Raw genomic sequence first — 19,706 nt, 5'->3', positions numbered from 1 at the left:
AACTATAAGACACTGATGAAAGAAATTAAAGATGATACAAATAGGTGGAGAAATATACCATGTTCTTGGATTGGAAGAATCAACATTGTGAAAATGACTCTACTACCCAAAGCAATCTACAGATTCAATGCAATCGACTTCAGACTATACTACAATGCTACAGTAATCAAGACAGTATGGTACTGACACAAAAACAGAAATATAGATCAATGGAACAGGATAGAAAACCGAGAGATAAACCCACGCACATGTGGTCACCCTATCTTTGATAAAGGAAGCAAGAATATACAATGGAGAAAAGACAGCATCTTCAATAATAGATGCTGGGAAAACAGGACAGCTACATGTAAAAGAATGAAATTACAACACTCCCTAACACCATACACAAAAATAAACTCAAAATGGATTAAAGACCTAAGTGTAAGGCCAGAGACTATCAAACTCTTAGAGGAAAACATAGGCAGAACACTCTATGACATACATCACACCAAGATCCTTCCACCTCCTAGAGTAATGGAAATAAAAACAAAAATAAACAAATGGGATCTAATGAAACTTAAAAGGTTTGCACAGCAAAGCAAACCATAAACAAGACGAAAAGACAACACTCAGAATGGGAGAAAATAGTTGCAAATGAAGCAACTGACAAAGGATTAATCTCCAAAATTTACAAGCAGCTCATGCAGCTCAATATCAAAAAAACAAACAGCGCAATCCAAAAATGGACAGAAGACATAAATAGACATTTCTCCAAAGAATATATAAAGATTGCCAACAAACACATGAAAGAATGTTCAACATCATTAATCATTAGAGAAATGCAAATCAAAACTACAATGCGATATCATCTCACACTTGTCAGAATGGCCATCATCAAAATATCTACAAACAGTAACTGCTGGAGAGGGTGTGGAGAGAAGGGAACCCTCATACACTTTTGGTGGGAATGTACATTGATACAACCACTATGGAGAACAGTATGGAGGTTCCTTAAAAAACTAAAAATAGAACTACCATACGACCCAGCAATCCCACTACTGGGCATATACCCTGAGAAAACTATTATTCCAAAAGAGTCATGTACCACAATGTTCATTGCAGCTCTATTTACAATAGCCAGGACATGGAAGCAACCTAAGTGTACATCGACAGATGAATGGATAAAGAAGATGTGGCACATATATACAGTGGAATATTACTCAGCCATAAAAAGAAACGAAATTGAGTTATTTGTAGTGAGGTGGATGGACCTAGCATCTGTCATATAGAGTGAAGTAAGTCAGAAAGAGAAAAACAAATACCATATGCTAACATATATATATGGAATCTAATACAAAAATGGCTCTGAAGAACCCAGGGGCAGGACAGGAAAAAAGCTGCAGATGTAGAGAATGGACTTGAGGACATGGGGAGGCAGAATGGTAAGCTGGGAAGAAGTGAAAAGCATTGCATGGACTTATATATACTTCCAAATGTAAAACAGATAGCTAGTGAGAAGCAGCCACATAGCACAGGGAGATCAGCTCAGGGCTTTGTGACCATCTAGAGGGGTGTGTTATGGAGGGTGGGAGGGAGATGAAAGAGGGGGGAAATATGGGGATATATGTATATGTATAGCTGATTCACTTTGTTATAAAGCAGAAACTAACACACCATTGTAAAGCAATTATACTCCAATAAAGATGTTAGAAAAAGAAAAAAAAACAAACAAACAGCAAGGTCCTACTGTATAGCACAGGGAACTATATTCAATATACTGTGATAAAAAAATATATATATATATATGTATATACTGTGATAAACCATACTGGAAAAGAACATGAAAAAGAATATATATATATATATTTATGTATAACTGAATCACTTAGCTGTACAGTAGAAATACAGAAAACGTAAATCACCTATACTTCAATGAAATATTTTTTTAAAAAGTCAACATCCATTTATTATAAGAACTCTCCACAAAATGGGCATAGAGGCAATAAACCTTGACCTAATAAAGGCCTTATACGACAAGCCCACAGCTAACATCATACTCAACAGTGAAAAATTGAAAGTATATCCTCTAAAATCAGGAACAAGACAAGGATGCTCACTCTCACCAATTTTATGTAACATAGTTTTGGAAGTCCTAGCCACTGCAATCAGACAAGAAAAAGAAATGTAAGGAATCCAAATTGGAATGGAAGAAATAAAACTGTCACTGTTACTATGCAGATGGCATTATAATATATATATAAAATCCTAAAGATACCACCAAAATACTAGAACTCATCAGTGAATTCAGTAAAGTTGCAGCATACAAAATTAATATATAGAAATCTGTTGCATTTCTAGACACTAACTGATCTATCAGAAAGAGAAATTAAGAAAACAATCCCATTTACAATCGCATTGTAAAGTATAAAATGCCAAGGAATAAATCTAAGTAGGAAAAGACTTGTTCAAAGAAAGTATAAGACACTGATGAACAAGATTGAAGATGACACAAACAGATGGAAAATATACCATGTTCATGGACTGGAAGAATTAATATTATTAAAATGACCATATTACCCCAGGCAATCTACAGATTCAATGCAATCTCTATCAAAATATGAATGGCATTTTTCATAGAAGTGTAATAAATAATTCCTCATTTGAATTAGAATACAAATTCTAAAATTTGTGTGGAAACACAAATGACCCCAAATAGCTAAACCAATTTTAAGAAAAAAAATTACAAAACTGGAGATGTCACACTCCTGATTTCAAACTATACTATGAAACTATAGTAATCCTATCTGTATGGTACTGGCACAAATACAGACACATAGATCAATGGTACAGAATAGAGAGTCCAGAAATAAACCCACACACTTATGATCAATTAATCTACAACAGAGAATGTAAGAACATACAATGGTGAAAAGACAACATCTTCAGTAAATAGTGTTGGGAAACTTAACAGTTACTTGCAAAGGAATCAAACTGGATTACTATCTCACACCATGAGCAAATATAAATTCAAAATGGATTGAAGACTTAAATGTAGGACCTGAAACTATAAAACTCCTAGAAGAAAACACAGGCAATAAGTTCTTTGACATCGGTTTTAATAATATTTTTTGATACATCTCCTTGGGCAAGGGAAACAAAAGCAAAATACACATGGGACTACATCGAAGTAAAAAGCTTTTGTACAGTGACGGGAACTATCAACAGAACGTAAATGTCACCTACTGAATGGGAGAACATATTTTCAAAGGATATATCTGATAAGGAGTTCATATCCAAAAATATACAAAAAATTCATACAATTCAACATCAAAAGAACAAACAACCTGATTAAATCTGAGTAGACATTTTTCCAAGGAAGACATACAGATTGCCAACAAGCACATGAAAAAATGCTCAACACCATTATTCATCAGAGAAACTCAAATCAAAATCAAAATGAGGTATCACCTCACACCTATCAGGATGGCTATTATGAAAAAGACAACAAAAAACGAGTATTGGCAAGGATGTGGAGAATAGCAAACCCCTTTGCGTTGTTGGTTGGAATGTAATTGGTGTAGCCATTATGGAAAATAGTATGAAGGTTCCCCAGAAAATTAAAAATAGAACTACCATATGATCCTGCAATTCCACTCCTGGAGATTTATCCAAAGAAAACAAAACCACTATTTTGAAAATATATTTATACCCCTATATTCATTGCAGCATTATTTACAATAGCCAAGATATGGAAGAAACCTATGTTCCCATCAATAGATGAATGCATAATGAAGAAGTGGTATACATATAAAATGGAATACTACTCAGCCATAAAAAAATAATAAAATCCCATCATTCATGACAACATGGAGGGACCTTGAAAAGTGTTCTATTTTAAAACTTAAAGTTTAGCTACCTACATACACATAGACACATATTAAAGATTTGGGAGCGCTTAATAAAGCACTATAAAGCTTATCATCATCATCATCACCATCATCATCCTGTAAGGTTTGCTTAAATTCCAAGTTTTCTCCTCCATCTACATTGGAAATAAGCAATGGCTTTTGCTCTATGAGCCATCAATATAATACAAAAATGATTCGCAGGCGTCTAAAACAATTGGGTGGAGACATTTTTAGGTTAGGATAATTATAATATATATAGAAAAAAAGCACTGACAAATATTTAAATAGAAATCAGTGTTTTGGAAACCCAGATTTAGCTAATATAATGAATGAAGTTCCTGTTCTTAAACTGATGTAGCTAATCTTTTTGTTTAGTGGAGAAACTGAAATTGTATGTTAGTCTAAACTCTATATTAGAAAATTTTAGTCATTCAACTCTGGCTCCTATTAGGCCAAGGGTTCTTCTTGGACACACAAGAAATAAAGGAAATGCAATGACATAAAAGCAGTTACCATTTGTGTGACATGAAGCATGCTTTACAATATTACTCATTGAAAAAGTCAAAGATAGTCACAGAAACAGAAATGTCTTAAGTTGACCATTAAAAAGGTCGGTTTGGTTCTTTCTAGATACATCTCTCCTGTCTTACACTCACAGAAGAAAGGCCTAGGACCACTCTGTCCTCCTTATGACCACTTCTTAGCATCCATGCCAACTGAGTAAGAATATGAAATGCATCTTGAAAAGGGAAGGGTGCTGATTCCAATCATGCTATCAGGCTAACTGGCATTATACCATATCATGAAGCTAACATCTCGCTGCAAAGACCTGGCAGGATTCTACTTATGGCTCTGCCAATCCTGAGTTGATTGTTGTAGCTACTATTACAGGATTGGATATTCACAGGCTCAGTTTCCCAGGGAGTTGGATGGCAGCTGAAATTCCTAAAAATATTTTGTCACAATAGAACTCGAAGAAAAAAAAACCAAACAGATGAAGAATCTGCTATCTTTTAAAGAGTGAACACTACAGGAATTTCATTTGAAGCACTTTATTACTTCCTTGTAAGCTGTCAGTTTAATTCTCTCTCAAGCCAAATTCCATGTCTGTCTGTTTGAAATGGTTCATAAACTGAGGAAAGGGGAGTAGTCATATTTTGGGAAATTCAAAGGCACACATGACTAATCCATGCTTTGAGTGTGATCCAGGGATATCAGCACTTCTCCAGATCTGCAGAGAAAGATGGGGATAAAAGTCTTTCTTCTTTTTCCCTCTATACCCCAAAATATTTTACAGAAAATACTAGGTAATAGGATTATTTTGTATTAATGACCTATCAGGGAATTAAGACACACAGATTGTACAATAGAAACAGAGACAGACACATGAGATGAGAATATCAGCAGTGCAATATATGAAGGCAAAAAAAATTAAATTTCATCATTTTGTAGTAACTCAGTAAAAGGCTGGATGGAATTTGAGAAAAATCTGACTCACAAAATGAATTTTATTTCAATGGGTAATATTTTCTCATATTGTTTGGTGCAGAACAGATGTTCAAGAAACATATGTTAATGAAAAGACAACCCTCAGAATGGGAGAAAATATTTGCAAAAGAAGCAACAAAGGATTAATCTCCAAAATATACAAACAGATCATGGAGCTCAATATCAAAAAAAACAAACAACCCAATTAAAAAATGGGCAGAAGACCTAAATAGACATTTCACCAGAGAAGACATACAGATGGACAAGAAGCACATGAAAAGATGTTCAACATCACTAATTATTAGAGAAATGCAAATCAAAACTACAATGAGGTATTACCTCACACCAGTCAGAATGGCCAGCATCAAAAAATCTACAACAATAAACACTGGAGAGGGTGTGGAGGAAAGGGAACCCTCTTGCACTTTGGTGGGAATGTAAATTGATACAGCCACTGTGGAGAACAGTATGGAGGTTCCTTAAAAAACTAAAAATAGAACTACCATATGATCCAGCAATCCCACTACTAGGCATATACCCTGAGAAAACCATAATTCAAAAGGACACATGTACCCTAAGTTTCATTGCAGCACTATTTACAATAGCCAGGGCATGGAAACAACCTAAATGTTCAACAACAGATGAATGGATAAAGAAGATGTGGTACATATATACAATGGAATATTACTCAGCCATAAAAAGGAACGAAATTGGGTTATTTGTAGAGATGTTGATGGAGCTAGAGTCTGTCATACAGAGTGAAGTAAGTCAGAAAGAGCAAAACAAATATCATATATTAACGCATATATGTGGAATCTAGAAAAATGGTACAGAGGAACCTATTGCAGGACAGGAATAGAGACGTAGACATAGAGAACGGATATGTGGACACAGGAGGGGAAGGGGAGGGTGGGATGAATTGGGAGATTAGGATTGACATATATACACTACTATGCATAAAATAGATAGCTAGTGGGAACACGCTATAAAGCACAGGAAGCTCAGCTTGGTGCTCTGTCACTACCTAGATGGGTGGGATGGGAGTGTGTGGGAGGTTGGTCCAAGAAGGAGGGTATATAGGTATACGTATAGCTGATTCACTTCATTGTACAGCAGAAACTAACACAACATTGTAAAGCAATTATACTCCAATTTAAAAAAAGAGACATGTTAAATGAAAATCATGAATTCATATACATTTTTATCTATAGACAGATATTAATTGATGATACATACATATATACATACATACTATATCTCTTGGTCTATAGTTACATAGATATAATCTCTAAATGGATATCAGACAATATTGTCAAGAATAGCACCTATGGGTTCTATCTTAGTGAAAAAAGAATTATCATCAGTAATTAGTATGTTGATTATAAGTATAGAAATTAATTTTTGAAGTAACTTTTAGATACCTAAGTACATTTAAATTTCCCAAGTATTTTAATGACCCTACACCAATGCACACACACACACACACACACATTTTTATTTATACTTTTCATTTGCTAAATGAGATACATTTATTAATACCAGAGGCTTTAGCATAGCCACTCTTTGAATTATCTCAAGATCTGAATTAGTGGGGTTTGAATGAATCAGTTTCCATTATATAGAGGAAATATAATGAAGAGGAAAATAAACATCTTTGAAATGGAAAAACAATACACATCAAAAAAGGAAATAAAATCACATAAAGTAGAAAATTTGAAATACCTTTATGCTAAGCAGATAAAACAATATGGCATACCTGATATTATTCTGCATTTTTAAGAATTTACATGTCAAGATATATGAATAAATAGAGAACTCTTCTCAAATCTAAGCATGATGACTTAACCATTTCTAAACTTTTTACTTGCATTTTTTTGCTTGCAACTGTTGGGGGGAAAATAACAATTTAAAGGTAAAAATATTATACAAAAACATCACTATATTTAAAAAGAGATGTCATGATCATTGTATTTCGTTACCCTTAGACCCCATTTTCAAATTGCAAATGCAAAAAAATAATATAAACAAATGGAGAACAAGTTTCATTTACTTAGGCAAACTCAGCAGGGTTCAAAAAGGCTTCTCCAGACATATGCCATTGAAACAGAAGGTAACAGCAGACTCTTATCCATAATTAATTTGACAGTTGTATGTAAAATTATACAGAGCTTTAAAATATTAACTTTCTTTACAAAAAAAATGTTGAGACATAAGCACCTGAAACAGGAAAATACTGTAAAGCATTTTAACAATCATTTGGGAAAAAAAGGATAATTCTCAACCCATAACAGATCATATTAAAAATATCAACTGAATTCTTCAAAAGTATATTTAAGTAAAACTAATGGAAGTTAAGTTTGTAATGGATAGTAAGTGTAATGCCAAATATGAAACTTACTGATAGCTAAATTGAAAATTGATTCTATCTCAATTATCTTTGCTAATGGAGGAGTGAAGAAGTGTGTCTAATGCAAAATAACGCATAATCCCAGAATTATTTCTACTTGGCTTACAGAGCACTTTTCTTCTTATATGACTGTAAGTGAGTAGGATATCCTTGAGCATGTAAAATAAATTAATGTAGTCTAAGAAGACAAATTACTATAGAGCTGTGCAGATTCCTCTTCCTTCCCGTTTAATGATTTTTCTACTGTCTGCCATTTAGACTGAAGTATTCATGCCTTTCCCTACTCAACCTTTTATCTATCTTTATCATCTCATTCTAGGCACAAGCAAAGGGTTATGAATTGAGGAGTCTTTTTTTCTCCAATAATTCTCATTGTAGTAAATCCAAGTTATAAGACGGAAGGCCAAGGCTCTAATCCAAGGAAGGAGGCTCCATTATCTTGTAGGAATTGAAGCATACATGCCAAGTAAATTAGGAGGGGATGAAAACCTCAAACTGGATTTTAACATTTACTATAAGACATCATGATGATGAGGAAAAATTATGGGCCCTGGACTTTAAAAGACCTGGGTCTGAAACCCAGTTCTGCCACTCAGTTGCTCTGTAACCTCAAGCAATTAATTTAAACTCACTGAGCCATACATAGTTTACTTGAAAAATGAAGACAATATTCATAAGGTTACTCTAAGATTAAATGAAGTGTATATAAAACACTTAGCACCTATGTCTGGTACATAATAGAAACAATATATATTACAGGTTTTTCTCAACAGATAAGGTACCGAAGTTTACTCAAGAGTACATTAGTCTCAAAACAATTATAAAATCCTTTTTTTCTTCCATCTACACAGGATACATCTTTCATTAGGACACAGATCTGATTATTTACATGGTACTGATTCTAGGCTCTGTCAATATATTTTAGAAGTCAATAAATAGATTATCATTTATTGAGCACCAAGGTAATATATTTCAGGCACTGTTATGCCCTCTATATTCATTTATATGCACAGGGCTGCTTTCTTCTTGTATCAGAATTTGTTTATAAATATTTAAAGTCTAAAAAATCATTATCTAATCCCCAAAGCCTGAGTCTCTTCCTAAATTCTCTATCTTAGCTAATGACATAATCATCCAACTTATAACCTAGGCTAGACATGAATCATACTAGATTTCATCCTCTCGCTCTCTATTTTGATCAGTTATCAAGTGTGATTAATTCTAATTATGAAACAACTATGAATCTCTTTTCTACTCTATTGAATTCTCCTCAATTCAGGTCCTCAGTATTTCTCCCTTCATTGCTACTTACCTTCAACAGCAATTGTTTTTAAAGCATTTACTCAGTTACTTATCAGTGGTTCCTTTTACCTACAGCAGCTTTTTTTTTTAACAAAATCCTATATGAAATAGAACATGTAAAATTCTGAGGCAAAAGTGGGGAACCTAGAAGTACTTCCCCAATCCCATGTCAGCCAGTAAGGAAAGTCCTTGAAAGACCCTTTGGAAAACCATTGGTCTAAAGGGAAAATCCTAAACTGTTAAACAAGATAGCTTCACAAGCTGGTTTTTCCCACTCTTTCTAACTCTAACTGTATCGCCTATAAGTCTCCTATCTTAAATCTCTGCTCCAGTCTCTTCCACTTAATTGCTATTCCCCCTAGCATACCAGGCCCTTTCTCATCAGTGTATATCTGTCTACAGAGGATGTTTCTCCTCTGATTCTCCATCTGTCCAACACTCAGCCTATAAGACATAACTCAAAACTCTATGAGCATTACCCAACTTAACAAATTGATTTAGTTGCTCCCATTTTGTGATATTATAGCACCCTGTATGTACTTGTATTATAGTCTCTATCATACTTTAATGTAATTGAAATTATTAGTTTACATGACCTTCTCCCTAATTCTACTGTGACAAGGACTACTACTTATATAATTTTGCATTACCTAGGACCTAATACCCAAAACACATTAGGTTTTTTTAGTTTTATGTATCATTGAAGATGCAAAGATCATATTTTCATTAAATACATTTTCTACCACATAGTAGCTTTAATGATTTTTAAAGGTTCAGTTAGAGAAATAGCAAGCTTATTTTTTTTCAATTTTTTTTAAGTTGAGGTATAGTTGCAAGCTTATTTTTAAGTGTTTTATGTGCTTTTATGTTCTTTTTTTTAGAGAATCAAAAATGCAAATTTATGAGATTGGTATTTTTAGGGGAGTACTGTTTATCACTGTGTTCGATGAAAAACACTGAATCATTATTTAAGACAATGACTACTTGCACTTTCTTCTTTTTTAATCATAAGGTACTACCAGGGATGATGCATATTATTTCTACATTTTATCCTAGAGTAATAACATGGAAAAGATACACAGATGCCCAGAACTTTTGAAAACAAAAGGAATATTATTGAGACATATCAATAAGCAGGTATACTACATCCCATAGGAGGCTTCGAGAAAATGCTAGTTTGACCAGTACCCCCCACCCCGCCATCTCTGCCCACAGTACACAAAAACATACATACATACACACAATAAGGCCTTGAAAGAGATTTCTTACAAGGAAATGACAATTAATTTTTAAGTCATGTCCATTTGATTTGAGTCACTGGAGTAACAAAACTGTTTTCATGAATACTCAAAAAATTCAATAATGTAACCTCTAGTAGAGCTTGAAAACCTCTGAAGGACAAGGCAGTTAGATCAATATTAGTTCATTTCAAATGCTGGGCAGTATGAAGAGACAAGGCTGATCATCAGATGGATTTTATTACCTGTCGGAGTGATAAGTCCTGGTGATAAGAGGCCTGGGACTGAATGGGGCAGAAGGCGAGCATTGTCTTGCAACACTCCCAAAGAACGCTTAGGAGGCCTGCCAGGCCTTGAACTGTTGAAAAACAGACAAAGATCAGGTTAAAATATGCGCTTTGGAAATACCATCACTTGCTACATTTGCCTAAATCTTGTTTAATTTCCAAGAATGATAGAATTTTATATTAAATACTATTTTCATTGATTACTAAAGGACCAATACTTTATACTAAACTTCCAAAATAATTATGGCAAGCATTAAAACCGTAAGAGATCAATTTCTAGTTTAGATTCTACTTACAAGCCAGCACTTTGCAATGTAGCTTACCTGTTGTGAGAAACCCAAAGTTACCCCCGCGCTTAAAGCTACACTTGATCCCTGGTATTAATACATGCAACTGAGATCTGAGATAGGGGCTCACAGATTTAGGATTGTATAGAATGTGAAGGGATTAAGTCTCTGCTCAGCATGCCAGAGGTGAGGGGTAAAAAGCTGATATGTAGAATAAGACCTGATGTTTACTAGCATTTCCACAGCTGCTGGGAGCCCACAAGGAACAAAGAACCCCTGCCCTCAGTAGGTTTTTTTCCTATTATTTAAACCAGGCTGTATAACCAGCAGTACACTCTCTTGGAGTGGCTGTACTAAGGAAACCTGCCACCTTTGCAATCTAGGCTATTTTTTCTCACAGATTGATTGGTATATTTAACTGATGAGTTGATGCTAAACTTAAAACATTAACCTAACCTATTCTATTTGCACATTCTTCACCCAGGTGTGAACAGTTTGCAGTTGCAAATGTTAATCCATAAAATAATGAAATAGAAAGTCAGTATCAGGCTTCCATCTTGTACCCTAATACAATCAGTGTACTGAATATATCATTTAGAATATGTCACCACATGAACAGACTTATAAGTCACTGAACATTAGGATCAAGTCATTCTCAAGTCATGCAGTATATTTCAAATATTACTTTCCTAATGTTACTTAAAATACTGCTGTTTCTTCTTAGTAGAAATACAGTTTACAAAGCTAAATAAGAGGGATTTTGACAAAATACTGCAAAATACTATATTACATAACCCAAGGTGCAAAAATTTATAAGGTTCAGATAGAGAACATTTCCAAAAATGACTTTTTGTTTACAAAGAAATTTAAGTTAAACCTCACTCTATCAACTTTGCAGTAGCGAAGTGCTCCATCAATGTAAGACATTCTGCTTTTAAATGAAGACAACTTCTAGCAACCTTATACAGAGGTACTATTACCCAGTTCATTTTTCATACACTGTGCTGATGTTATTTTCTTTCATTGTACATCAATATTGTATATCAATCTAGCATGAAAGATTCTTTTTTTCTCATTTAATGTTTCAATTTTATAAACTGAATCTCCTCTCCCTCTTTCTACTCAAGTTTGGGCTATAATTTATTTTCTTTAATTCAGCATTATTATCCTGTTTGTCCTTGCCCTGTTTTATGGCTTCCTAACTCTTTGAAGGAATAGTGATAAGAAAAGTATCCAATTTACTTCAAATGTCCTAAAGGATCCCAAGGTCACAGAACAATATTCATCAGGTTATATCCAGTCATTAGAAAAAGGCACTTTTTGTTGAATAATCGTCACCAGTCTGTACTTTCCAAGTGATTCTTTGTATCTTTCTATTTGTCAGAATTCAAGCCTACTAACTTTATTAAAATCCACCTGATAACTCTTTGTACTTTTCCAGCATAAAAATTTCAGTGCTGTCTTTATGCTCATAATCAATTTCAGACAGGCTATCTCCAGAAGAAAGCAGCCTGATGCTCATTCTACTTCCCTGAGCCAGTTGTTGACAGTATACTTTGGAAGTTATAAGGTTTAAATAGTTCTGTTCCAAATTTATTGGTCAATCTCACAATTTGGTGTAGCTCTTTTCCAGTAAGCTGACTCAGGCTTGGAGGGCATTAGATTACAGGCCTCTTAGTCTGATGGTTCTACCTTAAATTCCAAGATTTGAAAAATTTGGCCAAATTTCCCACCATCACATCTATATTGGGGAATTCATGGCTAATGTCACAAATGGCTTGGTAGTATTTACTACAAATGCTATAAGCCAAGAGGATCATATTCTCCATCCTAACATTATTTTCAGTTTATAATTTTATGATGTTGGTATGATTAATTGTGAGCCTCCCCAACTAAAATGTAAGGTCATGAAGGCAGCACATATGTCTGTTTTTGTTTGTCACTGTACCCTGAGCAATTCTCATGGTGTCTAGCACACAGTAGGGGCTGGTAAATGGTTAATTAAAATCAGTTAATGAGTAATGATAGGACACATTATTTTGCCATGGCTACAGTTTCCAAATATTCCTTAGATTGCTCTATTATTGACCAAATAAATAGAAAGCCATCATTTAATCATCAGGTAATCACTTTTAAACTTTGGACTTTACAGCAATTATAAGAGCTTCAAAATATGATCCAGTCCAATCTGACTATTTACAAGGTTAAAGAAGGGTAGATGATAGATACTGTCTTACGTCTGAAAGTTCCTACAAACTTCAAGACCCATTCAAGGGCTGAAGGTTCCAGCAGTTATTCATGTGTAATGACAGTTTCACTTATTCAATCATCCAATAAACAAACATGCACTAAGTGCCCATTCAGTGTGTATCTGGCATTGAAACTAGGTATCAGGGTTACAAGGTTAAAAAGTTAGCTTGACACGGGCAAGGGTTTTGGTCTGTTTGTTCACTGATATATTGTGAGAACCTAGAACAGCTTCTGCCTTTGAAGAGCTTAAGGTCTAGTGATAGAGATGTGTGTTTGACCTGCTATTTAAAATTTATGATTAACACTTTAGTGAGTATGGTTGTGTGATGTATCCTTCCAAACTTGTTTAAACTTATCAGTGAGAAAAATCATATTCAGATGCCTTTGTTTATACTCTTGGAAAGAAGACTTGGGTCCCTAGGGTAAATTAATTAGAATAAAATTTGTGAAGGTGCTTTATAATCAATAGAGCTCTATACTAATACAAGATAGATTTATTCTTACTTTTAGACCAAATAACCCTCAGTAGTAAGACATTCCTAGCAATAAAGTTCTTGCATTTCTTTTCAAAGAACACAAGCCTGACAACAAAGAACACAAGCCTGACAATGAAAGACTATGGAGGACTCTGTAGAAAGTTGAGAAATATTCTTGATAGATGATCTTGCCACACTTCTTATCTTTAAGAGCTTTATTAACATTAGGCAGATATTTACATATTAATCAAGACAAATAAACATGTGGTGATTTAACTAGAAAACTGTTATCTGGATGACAATTTAATCAGCATAGGTTGAAAGGTTCATCATTGCAGCATCCTGTTTCTGCTAAAATATTGATTGTGTTACTGATTTCAGTAATGCTTTATTTTACAGGGCACAAATAACCATGTAATTATTCTTTAAATGAATGATAATTGCTTGTTGGCAATTATTTGTTTTCAGTTTAATTACAAGGTTATTTGTACTCTGTAAAATAAAACAGGCCCTTTTTAAAGTTCCCACCCAAATGGCTCAGTGGATATATCACCCATAAGCACCATAAACAAAACTTTATGGTACAAGGCAAACAACCCACCAAAATAGCAAAACTCTTATTAAAAAGCTCAGCTAAATCTTTGAGATCATCAGCTTTATAAAATCAACATTAGGTGTAACATTTATAGGTGGTTTGGAAGGAAATTATACCAAAGAATCATGATTTTCTCTGGGTCCAGGTCATCCTATAACATAATTTATCCTGATATATATTTTACCCTTCACTCTGTAAACTTCTTCAGAAGAAACGAAATAGTAACTCAGCTTCCTGAGATTAAAGAAAAAAACAAATTGAAATATGTATCAACAGTATTTCATTTTTCTGCAGCTGAAGTGGATTACCATCAGAGGGTTACCACAAAGTTTATAAACTTTGTAGAATTGACAGGTCCCTAAGAAAGAAATTCAGTAGGTCTTCTGGTGTCAACAAGATATGACACAGTCTGTGAAATATCTATTCCAAGTTGTAATAAAGTAGCTGATACTTTGCTCATTAAGATTATGAAATTTCACTGTTGGAGTTATTTTTATCTTGTATCATCAGCCATTTGTATATGAATCAAGGAGTAAACAATTGAGTAATTTTATTTCAAAGAAAAAATCTTATTAATAAATAAATTAGTAATGTCATGAGACTTCAAGATATTTAATGTAAAATATATATGGACAGCACATGATTTAGCGAGGAACCACAAGTCATGTTATCCTCTTCAATGAAAGTTTGGCTTACTACTCTTTAAAGAAACACTCATAAAATTATTGGACAAACTGAGGATATAGTGGCAGTTAACTGTGGTATTAGCAGCAACTTGTAAAGATCACTGCAGTTGGATTCCTGAAGTGGGAGCTGTGAGCCATGACCTGGGATTCACTTTTCAGAGCCATCACTGATATTTAAAATCCCTTGGGATAGTCCCTGAATGTGTCATTTTTTTCAATTACATTAGAAGCCAAGAAGACCAAGAATGGCATTAGCTTTGAAGGTGTTGTTTACATGACTGTGAGAGTGCTGCTCTGACTTTTCAATATGCTTGTTAAATTAAATAAGAATCTTTCTATCAGAACAATAAGACTTTTAATTGCATTGTGGATTAATAATAATCTCTTAGGCCTGACATTTATTACAACATTTCAAGGATGCCAATGGTAGTTAAACTCTACCTGACCTTTCAGTGTTTATGAAGAGAAACAAACTCTGACCTCACAGCAACTTAAATCCATCTTCTCTCAGTGTTAGCAAACTGATCACTTGTCTAACTATTGCACTGGATTGTATTCTCAACCAGATCAAAGGCAGCAGCAACCAATTCAGCACCCGGGAAAAAGTCATCCATGAAAAATGGGCAATTAACATTAATCATATATGAAATTGTTCAAGCTGATAACTGGAACCTGGTCACTATGGTAACTCTCATAAAATGGTACTTATGTTAAACTGGGCATCAATCAGCTCTTGGTTTATGGGAACTTAAAGTGTGCCTCATGATGTCTCTAGGAGCTATCAACACAAGGAACAAAAAAACACACCAGAGGTAAGGTCATTTATATTCCATTACCATTTACTCCCTTTTTCAGTTCTTATAGGCATATCCAAAACTTAAACTTGAATACATTAAAAGCATCAATACCAGCATTCCATTAGAGTTAGGGAAGTTAAGGAAATTATCTTTAACATAAGGGTGTTCAGGGGATGAGGGAATATCTTCCTTGTTAGGGTCATGTATTACAATACCAAGGATCATGTAGAATAATTCATGTTTAGCATTAATCTTATGATTGTAATACATTGGATAATTTATAGTTATTATTTTAAATGGTGATATTTCATTCCTTTTCTAATGCTGAATTTCTATTTTTCCTTCAATAAAAAAAGAAATCTGATGTAATAGACAATTTAAAGGTTGACTACTCACTTCTTAGAAAGTATAAATGTGAAGCTATTTTATACTTCATTTACTTGACTCTGCTCCCTATTTAAATTAAATGTGCTCTAAGCCTGGTGTTAGCACCTTTAAACAAGTTTAGTTTTTGTCATAAATTGACTAAATTCTAATAAACGTCTTAGTATAATTAACAAAGATTGTATAACAGAAATGCTGGCATATGACGAACTCTTAGTAGCCTCTTTTCATCCTGCTTATGTAATTCCAATTAACATCGATGGAATCATTGCACCTTAGCAAATCTTAGAGTGACTCAAATTAAATGACCATTTCCCTAAAGAAGCAGACGTAGAGAGTGGACTTAAGGACATGGGGGGGAAGGGTAAGCTGGGACGAAGTGAGAGAGTGGCATTGACATATATACACTACCAAATGTAAAACAGATAGCTAGTGGGAAGCAGCCGCATAGCACAGGGAGATCAGCTAGGTACTTTGTGACCACCTAGAAGGGTGGGATAGGGAGGGTGGGAGGGAGACCCAAGCGGGAGGGGATATGGGGATATATGTGTACGTATGGCTGATTCACTTTGTTGTACAGCAGCAACTAACACAACAATGTAAAGCAATTATACTCCAATAAAGATGTTAAAAAAATAATAATAATAAAAAAGGTTTAAAAAAGAAATAAGCATTTCCCCTTCTAAAGTGTATCATATCACTGTCAGACACAATGTTTTTAAAATACAGGCATTCTTGAATTCAAAGAATGTGTCACTGCTCAAAAATTTGATATTAAGAGAATGGTAAGAAGTTAACATTCACTTTTGGATACATTCCACTGGCATCTCAAATTCAAAATATGCCTCCCCAAATCTCACTCCCCACACCTTCCTTCTCTTGTTTTGTCAGCAATATAGGCATGCTTTTCGTTGCCAAAACTATAAACTTGAGGGTAATTTTGATTCTCCCTCCACCTCTCCCTTCATTTTCAGTCTCCAATATTTTTGTTCCATTTTAATATATGTTGCAAATTTCCTTCTCTATCCATTCCTAACACCCTATTTCAGGCCCTCATCACTTCATGCCCAGGTTATGTTCAACAAGTTGTTTCATTGTTCCATTCCATTCTACATAAACTGTGATTTGAATTTTGGTGAAACATCCTTTCATTATGTCATCTTTTGCTCTAGAACCCTCAATACTTTCTGAGTGCATACAAAATAAATTCTAAATACCTTGGTCTAGCAATCTGCCCCAATATATCTTTCTTCCCTTTTCTCTAATTACTTCTTTTTGTTTGTTTGTTTTGTTTTTTGGGGTTTTTTTTTGTTTTTTTTTTTTTGTTGTTGTTGTTGTTTTCGGTACGCGGGCCTCTCACTGTTGTGGCCTCTCCCGATGCGGAGCACAGGCTCCAGACGCGCAGGCCCAGTGGTCCAGCCGCCCCGCGGCACGTGGGATCCTCCTGGACTGGGGCATGAACCTGTGTCGCCTGCATCGGCAGGCGGACTCTCAACCACTGCGCCACCAGGGAAGCCCTCTAATTACTTCTTAAATGACTATTCTTCTCCAGCTGGATGAGTAGATTCACTATCTACTAAGTGTAGTATTTGACCCTAGAACCCTTCCATTGTGAAATATCTTCAAGGTATTAGGGTTCCTGGGTACAAATTTTGTTAAGCTCCACTGTCTTGGGAAGGTTTCAGTATAACCTGCTGTAAACGGTGCTGTTTTCCTGAAAGGCCACTGCCTTTTACTTTGTGTCACTATACAGGCTCTCTTTAATGATTATCACAAAGGGAACTTCAGTGCCAGCATTAAGGGAGCATGTTACAACTAGCCAAAATATTATTTTTCATGTCTGGCAGATGAAGTCCCACTGGTAATTGTCAGTCTGTGCATAATCCCATGATGATCTCAAGAGTTAACATTTCATGTTTGAATGTCAATCAGAAACTGCAGGAGTATGGTGTTAATATCACAACTCTGGAGAGCTTAGGAAGTTGAGTAACATTTTTAGGAAGCTGATCACTATTAACCTGACTGCATTAGTCTCTATGGTTAGGAACACAGCCTGGAATCACATAGTCAATTGATAAATACAGAAGCCAGTTTCCTTGCTGATTTAAAACCTTTTAAAAATTTTGCTCTAATTTTATCTAAATTGGATAAATATTAGCAACCCATATTAAAATAAAACTACTTTAAACAATCTTAGATATTCAGTGTAATGCAGTGGAAAGCACTAGGACTTAAACCTGAGTTCTAATCTCAGTTGTGGGAGGCAGAATTCCAAAATTCTTCCTCCATCCCAAGATTTCCAGCCCTAACTGCTAAAACTGTGAATGTAATGAGATATTAAGTTATATTACATGGCAAAGGTGATTTTCTACATGTGATTAAGGTAACTAATCACATGACTGAGCTAATTGAAAAGGAGATTATCTAGGTGGATCCAATCTAATTATATGAACCCTTTAAAAACAGAAAATTAGAGAACACACCATTGCTGGTATGAAAATGGACAGCGTTATATGTCAAGGAATGCAGGTAGCTTCTAGAAGCCAAGAGCACCCCTGGGCTGACAGCCAGCAAGAAAACAGGTACACAAGTTTTACAGTTGAAATGAACTAGCTTCTGTCAACGTCAATGAGCTTGTGAGGAGATTCTACTGCAGAGCTTCCAGATAAGAGCCCTCCCTGACCAATACCTAGATTTCAGCCTTGTAAGACTGTGACTACAGTCAAGCCCCTCCAGATTTCTGACAGATAGAACTGTGAGACAGTAAATGGTTGTTATTTTAAGTTACTAAATCTGAGGCAATTGGTTGCACACAACAGAAAACTAATATACCAGTTTTGCCATTATTGAGTTGTGTGACCTCAGGCAAATTACATGACTATTCTAAATATGTTATCTCATTTTACGGTTAGAGATGTAAACTAAATAATCTATTAATCTGATCATTAGAAGCATGCTACATTTCTGGTCAAAAGTTAATTCATTAACTTCTAAGTATACATAGTTTTCCACTTTCTCATATGTCTATTTTAGCTCATATTTTAAGTAAAGCTGCTGGATTGGTCCTATGGAAAATTACTCCAAAAAAGGGTAAAATGTGTGCATAATACTATAGCATTATCCTCACCTTATAGTTGTGTGTAGATAATTAATCAATATATGTGAACACCAGTTTGAAAAGCTAAAAGTGCTATACAACTTAAAAGGAAGAAAATTCTGACACATACTGTAACATGGAAGAACCTTGAGGACATTATACTAAGTGAAATAAAGCAGTCACAAAAAGACAAATGCTATAAGATTCCAATTATATGAGGTATCTAGAGTAATTAAACTCATGGAAACAGAAAGTAGAAATGTGTTTGCCAGGTGCTGGGAGGAGGGGGGGAAATACGAGTTGTTCTTCAACGGGCATAGAGTTTCAGTTTTGCAGGATCAAAAAGTTTTGGAGATCTGTTGCATAACAATGTGATTACAGTTAACATTACTGAACTATACACTTAAAATGGTATAGAGGGTAAGTTATATATTACATGTATTTTACCAAATTTTTTTTTTTTTTTTTTTTTTTTGTGGTACGCGGGTCTCTCACTGTTGTGGCCTCCCCCGTTGCGGAGCACAG

General features: G+C 34.7%; 1 protein-coding gene across 1 annotated transcript in view; it reads right to left on the bottom strand.

Annotated features, from left to right (window-relative positions):
* The window catches only part of DACH2 (dachshund family transcription factor 2), a 658,986-nt gene that overhangs the window by 369,390 nt on the left and 269,890 nt on the right, over positions 1–19,706 (bottom strand). The window contains exon 3 of the mRNA XM_024129482.1: positions 10,568–10,680. Coding sequence (XP_023985250.1) covers positions 10,568–10,680 — 113 coding nt within the window. The remainder of the gene's footprint in view (positions 1–10,567; positions 10,681–19,706) is intronic.

This window comes from Physeter macrocephalus, chromosome 21 (genome assembly GCF_002837175.3).
Source record: "Physeter macrocephalus isolate SW-GA chromosome 21, ASM283717v5, whole genome shotgun sequence".
In the NCBI taxonomy this organism is placed as follows: domain Eukaryota; kingdom Metazoa; phylum Chordata; class Mammalia; order Artiodactyla; family Physeteridae; genus Physeter; species Physeter macrocephalus.
Note: the sequence above shows the minus strand (reverse complement) of the source record. Positions and strands in the feature narration are given on the sequence as shown.